The following is a 14,586-nucleotide window of genomic DNA, read 5'->3' on the forward strand; positions in this document are numbered from 1 at the left end:
ATATTGGAGTAGTTCTCATGACACCAGCCTACAAGGGTTTGGATGCCTCTAATAGATCCAAGAGTCCCCAGCCCCACCGAGCCCTGTTTCAGCCTTTCTGGCCACCGTAGAATATCGCATCCTTTCTCAGCAATAGATGTAGATTTTGATAACCCAAGTGTGATTATTTAATAAGCAAAATATTACCTATACCTGACAGTTGATAATTACAGTGGATTTGCCTTTGTTTGGATTGGTCAATATTAAACCAGTAATAACCAAATGATTATCTTTGCAAACCCTTAGTTAGTAACAAGAACAAAAATTAATTTGGGAAGTTTATCATTAGGAACAAATGTTAATTGAGCACCCAGTCCACCTGTCAGGATGTGGACTGAAATATATATCCATTTAAATTGGCTTGTTGTACATTGGTACTTTCAAAAATTACCAGGCTTTGAAATGAATTGGGCCAGTGTAATTTTGAATGGTTAGCAGCATGACACGGTGGATAGAACATGGATCAGCAAGTCAGAAGGTCATAGGTTCTAATCCCAGCTCCACCACTTGCCTGCTGTGTGACCTTGGGCAAATCATTACACTTCTCTGTGCTTCAGTTACCACATCTGTAAAATGGGGATTGAGACTGTGAGCCCCATGTGGGACAGAGACTCTGTCCAACCCAATTTGCTTGTATTCACTTCAGTGGTTAGTACAGTTCCTGGCACGTAGTAAGTACTTAACAAATACACTATTATTATTATTATTATTATTATTATTATTATTTAACAATTCACTAGGCTGTGAGCTCATTGTGGGCAGGGAACATTTCTACCAACCCAGTTTGTTATATTGTACTCTCCCAAGTGCTTAGTACAGTGCTCTGCACACAGTAATATTGATTGTTATTGAGATTCAGTAAGGAGAAGAGCACTGTACACAGTGTCAAGAGCAGATCCATTCTCAGCCCTGGAACTTCACAATCACCCATTTCAGGATGGACTAATCAACTTGAACCATTTAACTATTCCAACCATTCATGCAAATTAAGGAATCCAAAATTGAGTAGAATTCCCATTTAATAGGGCATTTATGTTAAAATGAACAGTTCTCTTGATTTCTGGCTAGAATCCTTCAACCTTAACTTTTTATGTCTCCCCTTATAACTAAGAAACAGAGTACTAAAGAAATACTGTGAAACTCATAGTATGAAACTCATACTCTTTCCTTGGAGAACGCAGTGGGAAATCTTTGCAGCTAATGGTTTCACGTGCTAAAACTTGTTTTTATTGCTGCCGAGGTATCTATATGATCAGTAGAGGGAGCACAAGTTATCCAACAAACACTAGAGCTGAAGTGACATGATCAGTGATGTTGGTTCTAAGAGGTAAACTTTGTTAGCTCGTATTGGCTTAGGTTCCAAAAGCCATGAGAAAAGCCAGTCCTTGCCAATCAGAGGAGCCAAGAAAGAATCAGAAGAAAGGGAGAATTTCCATTTTCTAAGGGAATATTGAAACAAGCTCGGTACACCAACAAAAACTAAACATTTAATGCTGTTGCTGAAAAATGGTGAGGCCAAGATGGATCGGGTATTGTTATATTTGCCTTTAGAGCATTGTGAGCAAAAAGGTCCAGTCTTTGCTTTTCTCTAATTCTTGGAAATTTCTCTGTCACTCTCCTCTTTCTCAAGTTCCTTCATCTCCCTTCTGTCACTCTTCTTCTTTTCATCATGTCTGTTCCTGTCATCATTTTTTGCTTTCCCTGTCCTCCTTTGCCTCATCTCTCCCTATAACTCTTGTTTCCCTTGGAGCCCCTCTCCATTTTCCATTTTCACTCTCCTGTTCCTCTACCACTCGAGGTTCCTCAGTCCCAGCTGCTGGGATCCTGTGTCTTCTGTTTTTGGTAATTACCTTGCAGTACCCCTACCTCCCTTCCCTCTTTGTCTGCCATTCTCCTGCTTCCTTTTTCATCCTCATCCCTGCCCTTTAGCTTTTTAAAAATTGTCCTTCTTGAGCACGCACACACTCTCTCTCTCCCTGCACCCCCATTCCCAGTCCTCTGAAAGTATGTCTCATGTCTCATCCAGCCCAGAATTACCTTCCTGGATATTCATCCTCATGGGTAAAACATGTAACCCTTCCTAACTTTTCCCTTTACATTCCTAATTATCCCCTTTGTAACTCATTATGAACTGGTCAACCCCAGATCTATCCAAAACACACTAGAACTTACTAAAGCTTTTAGCCTGCCAAACAAGTTCCATATTCTTACCACTCACTTACCACCAGCCCCAGTCTTAAGTGGACGTCCTCTGTTCCTGGTGGTATGGGATTTTGTGAAAAACAATTCCATGTCTGACGATTCTCTTTCTGATTTTGTAAATATTAATCCTTCCTCTTTTTGGTTTGTGTCATTCAAGATAGAAAAATCCTAAGTTTTTCATTATCATAGCTACTCCATCTCCCTGATCATCTTGGTGCCCAGCTTCCAGGACATCCTGAATAAACAGTATGGGTTTGGTTTTCTTTGTAGGAGCTGTGATCGTCTCAACGCCCCAGGACATAGCTTTAATGGATGCCCAAAAAGGAGCTGAGATGTTTCGGAAAGTCCACGTGCCCGTAAGCATTCACAAAAAAGAATCTCCTTTAGGGATATCAAAATACGAAAGTATTCTATTTGTAGAACAAGTGTTTTTTTTGAAGTTATGGTGATCAAGAAGCCTAGATTTGTTATTTAGGGTTAAATGTTAAAAAAAAATATGACGTGAAGTGTAGGTGAGGATATGGGTAAGTTCATGATGACTCTGATGTTATGTTTTATTTTAATCACCATAGTATTGTGCCACAATGGGTTTCATATTGTGCTACTGTTTTTTATTGTTATCATTAGAATAGTATTTGTTAGGTGGTTATTATGGGTCAAACTCTGTTCTAAGTATTGGGCTATATAATCAACGTGGCTACTGTCCATTGTCCTACATGGGGCTCACAGTCTAAGGAGAAAGGAGAACAGATATTCAATTTTCATTTTACTGTTGATGAGACTGAAGGCTAAGAAAGAAAACAACATGTCCAAGGTCACACAACAAGACAACTGGCAGAGCCGGGCTTAGAACCGAGGTCCTCTAACTCCGAGGCCTGTGCTTTTTCCACTAGGTTACACTGCTCCTCAATACGTGTACGTTTGGGAGTATGTTTCCTATCAGCCCAGATGCACTGTAGAAAGGTCTTGGAGTAGATGAGTCATTTTAAGAGATCATGTCATGAAGTACTTGAAGCTTCTTAAGTTAAAACATTAGTTAAATGTATTGTTGGGAACCACTGAGGTAGATGGACTAGAGATGAAAATTAATCAAAGAGTACTAGCCAACTGATTTATTGTAGTCATGACTACCTTCAGAGCTAGGTCCAAAGACTAAAATGAACATATCAAGAAATACTTGGAAGGATGGTGCTGATCTTGATTATTAAAGGTGGTATAGGTGGTACTTCTTACAACATAATGTTTCTCAAATTATAATGTGGTTTTCTGTTCCCAGTTGTACTTCCGAGCTCAGTAGCAATCATGTCATGCAAATTTATATCCCAAATCAGCAGTATTTATTGAGCACCTACTACTAAGCCCCTTGAAAGCTTGGGAGAGTGCAAGAGAACCAGAATAGTTCCCTCCCATCTCTTTTGACTCCATCCCTTCCCCTCACCCCTTTTCCTCACTCAGGGAAAATATATAGGAAGCATCCTTAAGAAGCCACTTTAACTTAAACAAAAATCGTGAAAACCATTCTTAGGTACTGTTACAGTAACTGCAGTCAGGTTGCCAGGCATTGACTGGGTCTAAGACTCATTATTCTGGCTTCTGTGGACTAGCTGGATTGGTATACTGTTGTCCAGCTGACAGTTTCATAAATGCTCCTTATATTGGGTTTATATTATTTGGGGAACCTTGGCAACCCCCTCGATTACTTTCAGCACTCCAGATAGACCACGGTAAAACAGATTCGAGGACTGAGCCACGGTGGGTTTCCCTCTTTGCGCATGTTCTAGCCTGGCATGGTGTGGCACCAAGTCAAATGGGTGACCTTGCATCACCTGGCAAATCAGTTGTTTCAGAGATGTCAACTCTCAACCAAGAAGCCTGAAGAAGACCAAGGTTGTGCTCAGTTCTGTGCCAGCAAAATGTGTGGCTAAAGATTTCATTCAGCAGTACAGAACTGAAATCCCTAGTTAAACTCTGGTGCCGCGGCAGCAGACTGTCCAAGGGCCCCCTGACCATCAGGGACATGGAATGTAGCCTAAGAAGACCGTTCAGCCTTTCGAGAGTCTAGCAGTCAGAGGATGGCACTGCAAAGCGTCAGATTCTAGTCCAAACGATTGTGATGGTCCTGCTTCATGGTGTCCAGGTCTTTGAGCAGCATCAGAATCATCAACCTTTGAGCCCAGTGAACAGTCATTAAAGAGCAGGACAGGATCATCACTGCTGTCTGGGACTACAGTCAGCCTACCAGCACTGATGTGATTCCTGCTACACTACAGCACCCTGGGCTGGTCTTGTGCTGGGATACTAAGCAGTTGCTGATTGGTGAGCAGTGAGTGCCTTAAAGGCCTAAGAACACCTTCAAAGGGGAAGGGGAATGCTCAGGATGGGATGGTAGAGGGTCAAAAGGGCAGGAGTGAGAGCAAAGAGAGAGAGCATAAAAGAGACGAAAAGGAAAGGGGAAATAGTGGAAGGAGTGATAAGGAAAAAGAGGGAGACAGGCAGCCCAGACTCTCCCAGCCACCACTTCCTCTGCCATCTGGCAGCCCTTGCTCCCAGCCTGTCTGCAAACACACCGTACCGGCTTCTTTGGATAGCTGAAGAAAAGCCTGAGAAGGCCAAGTTCAGCTTCAGTTGTAATGGCAACAGTAGTGACTGCTGCTGACGAGGGCATGGCTGCTGCTGCTGCTGCTGCTACTGTGTAGCCTCCAGATCCTTTTCCACCACCCCAACTTGAAACAGCATCTCTAGGGGCCCTGTTGGAGATGGCAGGGCAGGACCCCTGGCAAAGCATGACCAGCTTTCCTAATGCAAGACACAAGGCCACACTCCACTGTAGCCCACTTTCCGAAAACGTGGCACAGATCTGCCAGGGCTCATTTTGTGAAATGCTTTCAAGCTGATAGTAGACTGAAGCAGAGCTAGAAATAGTGAAAGACCTTGCCTATAGTGACTGCAGGTACAAGATGGTGGGCAGACTTCATGCTCACATTGTGTGGGAGGGATTACTGGTCATGAATTAGCTTTTCAGCCCAGGGAATAACAGCCTCATTTTGAAACTCTAAAGGCAGAAAATGATGTGTAGACTTCTTTACTTTTATACCATAGTAGGCAGAAGTAAGGTTGGAGGGGCCTGTCAAATGCCGGAATGACTACAGGGCCTTGCTTGAAGTTATATCAATCAACAAATGTAAGCAAAATGCCAAGGAAAAGCAACATGTTTCAAGCTCTCTTCACCGCATCATGGCACGAGGCAGCAAGCCAGGAACTGAGCCAGAGCTGAGGATCAGGAATTCTTCCCTATGGTCTTGACTGCCACTTTCTTGGTGGTCTTGGTTGAGTCTTTTAGCCTCCCGAAGGGTTTCCACCTCTTTAAGATGAAAATAATAATGCTTCAGCCCATTCCGAGGTGTTGTGTGGATTAACTAATTATGGGAAAGCACTTGGAAAATAGAAAGTGCTACAAAATGCAAAGGAAAATTGCTAATTTGCTTTGTTTATGCCACTTAATTTGTTCCGTTTTGGTCTCTTTTTAGTCTTGCTCTGTTTTTCCCTCGTTGAAGTGCATTAGTTACCATGGAAACAGTGATGTCAAGACTGTTCATTGGTATGGGTAGAGTTTAGCAATGTCTAGAAGTTCAGTATAAAGTTAAATTAAATGGTGGCTTGAAATTCTGAGCAAAACTGACTTCATTTGGAGGGGAGAGATGTGTTCAAGAGGAACGAGGGAGGATTAAATTCCCAGATCCCTTCCATAGGAGTTCTCACCAAAGTGGTCTCTCAGGAAGTGATAGTAACATTGGAAGGTTTAAACCCTGCCAAACCCTTGATCGGTTCTGCTCCCCAGTAGCTGGTGAATCAGTATTCATGGTGAGTAGCTCATCCCTCCTGGAATTTCCAATCTTGCAGAGCTTCCAACAGTAGGCTCTGTGTGTGTGTGTGTGTGTGTGTGTGTGTGTGTGTGTTTTAGATTCGTTATCTGTTTTGTCCCCACCACACTCGGGCACATTCATAGGTTCTGTGTCTCAGTTGGATATACTCCTTCTGGGTATCTGTGAGAATTATCTTTGCACTTATGAGCCAAACTATTTCCTGGTTATAAGGTGAGAAGCAGCAGTAATTCTGTGAAACTCCCCCTTTCAGATTTTCAGCATATTAGCCTTACACTGAATCAAGTGGGTCACTGAGCCTAACTTAAAACCAGATCTTAGCTTTTCCTCGAGAGGGTCTCACGCAGTAGCAGTGTCTGCCAGAAGCAGGCCAAATGCCTGGTTGGAATTTTGGGGTAATTCTTGTTGTCTTATCGTTCAAATAACAGGAGAGGGATTTGCTACTGGGACTTCTGGTTGCAATTCAGCGTGGAAAGTCTGAGAAGCACTAGATTGAGATCGTGATGAGAGATGGTTTGCGGGGGGGGGGGGTGTTTTGGGGTTTTTGGGGTTTTTTTGGCTTGGGCATGGGATCTCTTATGAGCAGCCTCAGCCTGTGGGGCCAGCAACTGCTAGGCACTTACTATGTGCCTAGCACTGAATTAAATGCTGGAGTAGATACAAGATGATCATATTGAACACAGTCCTTCTCCCAAATGGGGTTCACAGTCCACAATAGGAGGGAGAATAGGTACTGAATCCTCATTTTACAGGTGTTGTTGTTATTGTTTGTGGTATTTTTTACATGCTTACAGTGTGCCAGGCACTGTACTAATCACTGAGGTAGATACGGGCTAGTCAAGTTGGACACAGTCCATGTCCTCCATAGGGCTCACAGTCTCCCCATTTTACAGATGAGGAAACTGAGGCACATAGAAGTTAAATGGCTTGCCCAGAGTCACTCAGGCAAGTGCTAGTGTCATGTTTAATACCTAGGTCTTCTAGCTCCTGAACTCAGGCTCTTTCCCATAGGCCACACTGAACCTGGATGGGTTTGGATTGTGAACAAGTTTTTCCTTTAACCTAATCCCTGCTACTGCAATTTAACATTTTTTCCTCCACTATGTCTCTAAAGTGTTTCTCCTGACCGACCTATTTCAGCTCAACCTATCGGAGCTGCTTGGGTATCCTGCTGTCATTCATTCTCCAGAGTACTTTGCTGATTCTGAGAAGTGGTTCATGATTATCTCTATGCATGTGTTCTTGTGTGTTTGCTTCCAGAGCACAGTCCTCAGTGAATAGGAGCTGCTGTATGAGTGATTCAAGGACATTTGAGGATGCTCTCAGCCTGTTGAGTTGAAAGAATTTCCCAGAGGATCTGAATTGTATTCTAACTCCAGTTTCCAGATTCCTTGCCGTGTCCTTGAGCATAGCTGCGTAGAATAGATTGAACAAAATTGGACTTGTTTTACTCTGTTGGTGACAGGGAAAGGATCTGACAAGACACCTTCAATTTTGATGCAACTAGCTGTAGGACTGTAGGATTTTATTTTTTTAAGGTATAAGTGCTTATTCTGTGCCAGGCACTGTTCTAGGTCCTGGGGTATATGCAATCTAATCAATTTGGACACAGTCCATGCCCCATATGGGGCTCATGGTCTTAATACCCATTTCAAAGATGAGGTAACTGAGACACAGATGAAGAGAAGTGACTTGCCCAAGGTCTGTAGCAGTGGAGACCAGTGAGATCCCACACAAGTTTTCATAGACAACTCTCCCCTTTCTATTTGAAAATAACAATAACTGTGGCTGTTTTGGAATCCTGTAATGTTTTCTCAGTATTACCTATGTTGCCGAAGGGCCTGTGTAGGTAGATTGGCAGCAGTAACCCCTCTTTGCTTATAAATTAGAGATCTATGTGGATGCCATATTTACAACCCACTTTGCATCCTGAATTCACACAAAAAAGTTCCCTTCCCCAACCCTTATCTTTTCTTCTAATACCTACAGGTCAGGTAGGGAAAGGGACTATTTTGAGGGGATTAGGATGGGGGTGCAGAGTCTAGGAGGTGGTCTGGAGGCTCAGGGTGGGCAATCAGGTCAGGATGGGGAGGGAGAAGGACAAAAATAGGAGGAAGGGGCAGTTAAGGAGGTCTTTCAAGTGTTTTTGCTATGTCTTTGATCTCTTCTTTGAGAGAGTAGACATCTCTACCCTTTAGTGGTGTAAGTGAGGTCATAGACACTCTTCAGCAATGTAAATCAGTGCAGGGTTTGGTTTCAGGCTAGCTGACTTTGTATCTCTTTAGCTTTGAAATGTCATCACTTATCAGATATGCTTCTTAGCATGCCTGGTATTTTGTGGCTTCAGTATGCTTCCTTTTGGCAGGGTTGCGAGGATCTGCAAGAAGGCGTTGTTGATATACTGCATGTTTTCTTACTAGGAACTCCCATCTCAGAGTCATTTTCATCAAACCAGTCCACATTTTTCTGTTGAAAGCATCCACATCTTAGCTGTTAGAGAGTATCTCCCAAAGAGACCCAGTCAGTGGTCACAGTGTTAGAGGCAAATGATGTTTTTGGACCTAATAAGACTGCTTTGATGTAGTTATAAAGTTCTTAGCCACTTGGTGGTTTAAATGCTACTTCAGGTTACATTTGCTTTATCAGTGCAAGCTTGAAGGGTAGTAATGCGCCCGGCGCTGTTCTAAAGCATAGCAGTGGATACAAGCAATTTGGGTTGGAAACAGTCCCTATCCCACATGGGGCTCACAATCTTAATCCTCATTTTACAGTTGAGAGAACTGAGGTACAGAGAAGTTAAGTGACTTGCCCAAGGTCACACAGCAGACATATGGCAGAACTGGTTTTAGAACCCAGGTCCTTCTGACTCCCAGGGCCGTGCTCTATCAACTAGGTTATGCTGCCTCTAATAGTTAGTGAACAGTCCAACACTGCCACACATTGTAATAGTAATGTGACATTCCTTCAGATCGCACTGTCAAAAATAATATAATGAATAAGGTACCCTTGCTTTAGCTTTGGATATATCTTTTCTCACATTCCATAAGTGAAAAATGATGTTGGTCATTGCAAACTGAAATATGGCACATTCACTGAACAGGAGGTGGCCCTTGTTCTTTAATTTACCAATACCAGTGTCACTCAGAGGGGTTTGATTTCCCAGTGCTTCATTGTCTGCACATGTATTAAAATTTCCCACGAGAATCATCTTATCAAACATTGGTTACTGCTGCATTGAATTTGTCCAGTTTTTTATTGGCTCTTTCTTCTTCCTCATTGGGGTCAATCATGGATACTGACTGGGGCATTGCACATTTTTTTTTAGAGGTCGGGACTAATGCCTCCCAGGCAGATTGGGAAAATTTAAAATAAGAAATAAACTGATTGTGAAGCTTACCCCTGCACACCTTCATTTAGAAGAGGGAATTTTCCAGGAAATGGAGTGTTGAACAATTTTTTGTGAACTGTCAGTGCAGTTCTTCTTTTCTTTGTGTCTGATGGGTTTTTGTTTGTTTTCGCAACCCCTATTTAAAGCTTGTCAATCACAATCCCCAGGTGAAGCCAGCAATTTTTGGCATTGCTATTTCTAATCTGCCTTTCCATTCAAGGCGAGCAGTCCATGCTTACATAGGGCTGGCTGTTCTGCACTCAGTGTGTTTCCAAATGGTGCTGCAGCCTTCTCACCAACTGAGTGTCCGAAGCCCTGAGCCTCCTACGTGCAAGAAACTTCTTAGAAGGGTTTCCCTACCATCAGCAGGTTATGCTCTTGAGTTGTTTTTCCAGTAGTAGTCCTTAACTCCCTGTGACATGCAGCTCCCGTCACAAGAGGCTGGCTAGAGCTAAGGGTACCTTCTGTGACTCTGGAGCAGAATATCTCTGTTCCCTCCTTAGCATTAAACACTGCTGTGCCCTCATCCTCTTGTATGCCAGTGGTTGTGGAAGTCAGGACACCTGAGTTCTAGTCCCACCTCTGCCACTGACCCACTTTGTGACCTTCAACAACTCACTTCACTTCCTTGTATCTCAGTTTCCTCAACTGTAAAATGAGAAGGTACCAATCTACCAACTCTCTGACATTATTATTATTATTATTATAATTGTGGTAACTGTTAAGTGCTTACTGTATACCAGGCACTTTACTAAGTACTGTGGTAGATACAAGGTAATTGGATTGGGCACGGTCCCTGTCCCACATAGGGCTCACAGTCTTGATCCCCTTTTTCCAGATGAGGTACCTGAACCACAGAGAAGTGAAGTGATTTCCCCAAGTTTACACAGCAGTCAAGTGGCAGAACAGGGATTAGAATCCAGGTCCTTCTGACTCCTATACCTGTGCTCTATCCACTAACCTTGATGCTTCTCTGGTTGTGAGCCTTGTGTGGAGCTAGAGACTGATCTGAATCTCTTGTATCTACCCTGCTGCTTAGCGTGGCACTTAGCACAGAGTGAGTATGCCATAATAATAATACCATAGTTATTATATATTATTATTATCATTTTCTAACCCAGTATTATTTGAATAATCCAAGGGTTGGAATATGATGAAAGAACTTGCTGTAACGGTCAGCTGAGAAGGGATTTTGTTAGAAAGAGATTTGAGAGTCTGGGCTCACCTTAGCCCATCTGAAAACTCCTTCCTACTCAGAAAAACTTCCACAGTGGTTTTTCTGGAGGGATGGGCAGCCAAAAAAGGCTGATTGTATTGATTGGACTTCACTTGTCAGCTATGTGACTTTGGGCAAGTCACTTAACTTCTCTATGCCTCAGTTACCTCATCTGTAAAATGGAGATCAAGACTGTGAACCCCGTGTGGGACAACCTGATTGCCTTGTATCCTCCCCCATTGAGCACTTAGAACAGTGCTTGGCACATAGTAAGTGCTGAATAAATACCATTATTATTATTATTCCTCCAGTCCGGGATTACAAGACATCGAGACATTAGGTGATTTACTGGCTTGGCCTGAACTGTCCTCGCTGTTTACTAAGGCATGGGGATATACTGAACCCTACATTCGGCTTAGGTTAGAATTAAGTGGAATCTTCATATTAGTTGGGATTTCTCTCTTGAACTATTTTATCTTTTCTAATGTTGTTTCTAAATGTTAGAATCCCGAAGTGACACATGCACCGTAGAGTGACCTGGAATTAAGTTCAAGTGGCATTAGTACAAAATGACTAATGCTACAAACGTTAACTAGTGTGCTATGCAAATATTGTTTTGGAGATAAAGTGTACAGAGCTTAAAATTGACTCTTGGAATTCACCCTATAATAATAGCTTCTGAATAATCTATCTGATGAGTTGCAGGGTGTGGCCTGAAGGAGATGATTTTGCTTGAAGTTTATTAGCAGGGTCAGGAGGAAGTGCAAATTCATGCACCAGTTAAGTTGAAACTGTGGTTCTATAGAAAGTAGCTGATACAACTTGAAGAAGCACATACATTTAGCTTTAAAAAAAAAATAAAAGAATAAAATTGCCCTACCAAATGTGCAATCCTTCCATTTGCCATTTTGGCAAACATTCTCTGGATTTAGTTTCAAAATAGTGTTATTTTCTTGAATGCGTCAATGGTTTTTGAGAGAAATGGACACACGAGTCCCTCAAGGATCATTGTTCCAAAGAAGTTTTACTGGCAGTGTCCTTTGGGCTGACTGAATTCTTCAGAAACTGCTACTCTTATCTGAATTATCTCAGTATCTCCCCATCAGCGGGATAAGTAAAGCAGTTCCACCTTAGGAGGAAAAAGCACTATAAAAGTGTAAAATGACATTAGTTGTAGTATAAGTAGGCTCTAAGTGCTTAGACACAGATGTTAAAGATAGAGGGAAAGAAAGTTGAAAATATCTTTCGAGACTTGGAGCCAAATGAGATTGAATAATGTAGGTGGGAGTCAACCAGAGTTCTGGGGTTTGGAGATTCTTGTGTGTGAGGAATGCTTGGCCACAGAGGTAAGTAACAAATGCATCTGTTTCCAATTGCTATTGTATTAGCATGAAGGTATTCCTCAGTGGCTAGAGTAGTGTAGAAAACTGAATTTAGGGTTGACCTACTGGAAGGAACTGCGACAGGTCATGTAGATGTAGGCCATCCTCCTATCTTTAAAGGGGAAAAATAATTATTTTTCCTCAATGCACCCTTTCCAGAGCTGTCTCTTCTAGGTCTGATCCAGGCTGGGAGACAGGGTGGGATAGAGAGAAAAGGAGTAATAATAATAACAGCAATTACTATATAATAGGTGTTGTTATTATCATCATCATTATTATTACTAGATATTTGTTAAGCACCTACTCTGTACCAAACAATGTACTAAACACTGAGATATACTTAATACAGTGTGATTGGACACAGTCCCTGACCCATATGAGTCTCATAGTCTAAGAGGGAGGAAGAACAGATATGTTGTCCCCATTTTCTAGCTAAGAAAAAGGAGGCACAGAGAGGTTAAATGACTTACCCAAGGTCACAAGCAGGCAAGTAACAGAGCTGGGATTAGAACCCAGATCCTCTGACTCCCAGACCTGTGCTTTTCCATTAGACCATGCTGTTACGATTTGTTAGTACTGACAAGATCACCAACAATGGAGTTCTGTAACACAGGCAGTCACCAACACTGAAGCAATGCCCACAGCAACTGAGCTCAGCCTGCCAGGGCATGTGCAGAACATGGACGATAGCTGAGTAATAATAATAATGTTGGTATTTGTTAAGTGCTTACTATGTGCAGAGCACTGTTCTAAGCACTGGGGTGGATACAGGGTAATCAGGTTGTCCCACGTGAGGCTTACAGTCTTAATCCCCATTTTACAGATGAGGTAACTGAGGCACAGAGAAGTGACATGACTTGCCCACAGTCACACAGCTGACAAGTGGCAGAGCTGGGATTCGAACCCATGACCTCTGACTCCAAGCCCGTGCTCTTTCCACTGAGCCACACTAAGCAACTATTGTAATGGGTCACACGCAGGTCAAGAGGAAAATTCCAGTTTAGAGACACAGTGCGCCTCAGTCTCAACCAATATAGTTTAGCAGAGTAAGGGCCCCATTACAATGAGAAGCCAGTATGATGAGCAGAAATCGGGATAGGGATTGCTGTCCTTAAACAAGACTTTGCCAAGATCGGAACACCCGAAGATACCAAAGATCAGGGCACTATGCTGCTCAGAGGCAACATGGCCTAGTAGAAAGAGCACAGGCCTGGGAGTCAAAGGACCTGGGTGCCAATCCTGGCTCTGCCATTTTTTGCTGTGTGACCTTGGACAAGTCATGTAATTTCTCTGTACCTCAGTTACCTCATCTGTAAAATTAGGAATAAGACTATGAGCCTCGTGTGGGACATGGACTCTATCCAACCTGTTCATTTAGTATCTACTCCAGCACATAGTGCAATGTCTAGGACATAGTACAGTACCTAGCATATAGTAAGCATTTAACATTTGAAATACCATTTGAAAACCAAAAAAACAGGTACACTCGAAAACTGTCAGGTTCTGTATAGTATAAACTCATTAATACAGCAATTACCTATCTTCACATGCAAACACTGTGACAGAGAGTCAGTTATGCATCAGTCTTCTCAGCCAGACTTCCTCCCAAGAATAAGATCTGCTGTTGACCCAGGAAATGGCCCTAAGGTTTTTTGGGTTTTTTTAATAGTTTGGCAGAGACCATCATGTGTCGCTTTATTAGCATCATCCTTCCAAAGATCTTAGCTTTGGGATTAGCTCTCTCGCTTGGTGGTTGAGTTCTGGAGAAAATATATCCATAGAGTCGCTATGAATCGGAAACGACTCGATGGCATACGATATAATAATTGGTAGTTTGAGAGGTCACCTGGATGGCATTTCTATTCCATTCCTACGGCAAAAACCCATTTCACCCTCATGGAGCCTGCACCCATGTTAATATACAGTAAAATGACAATAGGGATTGGAACAAGGCCAGAAAGAGACCTGGCTGATATGAATAGAGAGACACTATTTTGTGTCCCGGGGTGGGGGGCCGGGGGAGAGAAAAGTCAGCAAATATAATGGGAGTAGCCTGGAATCGAGCGAGCGTCTGGAAGAGAGCTGAGGCAGAGAGGGAGGTGTAAGTGACTGGGAAGCTAAAATCTGAAAAGGATAGTTGAACCATTACTTCCTTTGTTTCCCATGCCCTTAGGGGTAATTGAATCCTTATATTATTTTAGCTTTAGATTTATTTCTCTCAAATCAGATTTCCTCTCCTTTTAAGCGCATTTTCACATTGCTATTCCATTAAGAGTGCATCTCACCAAGAGAAGAGAAGGAAGAAAAATCAATAAAACTATCTTCTTCCATTGAGATTTGCCCGGCTCCCATATATCTGGCCGAAAATCTCTAGGAAACCAATATTCAGAAGCCTACAGACATTTCCGGATCTTTATTTCTGTCATTTTCTCCTCCCCGCTGCATTTCTTCTTTTCTTTTGTAAAGTGCAAAGCCCAG

General features: G+C 42.5%; 1 protein-coding gene across 4 annotated transcripts in view; it reads left to right on the forward strand.

The window, feature by feature from the left end:
• The window catches only part of NUBPL (nucleotide binding protein like), a 115,308-nt gene that overhangs the window by 86,412 nt on the left and 14,310 nt on the right, over window positions 1-14,586 (forward strand). For all 4 annotated transcript variants that reach the window (XM_029079165.1, XM_029079167.1, XM_029079166.2 and 1 more), the window contains one exon: window positions 2,512-2,597. In XM_029079165.1, coding sequence (XP_028934998.1) covers window positions 2,512-2,597 — 86 coding nt within the window. The remainder of the gene's footprint in view (window positions 1-2,511; window positions 2,598-14,586) is intronic.

This window comes from Ornithorhynchus anatinus, chromosome 14, assembly GCF_004115215.2.
Source record: "Ornithorhynchus anatinus isolate Pmale09 chromosome 14, mOrnAna1.pri.v4, whole genome shotgun sequence".
NCBI lineage: Eukaryota > Metazoa > Chordata > Mammalia > Monotremata > Ornithorhynchidae > Ornithorhynchus > Ornithorhynchus anatinus.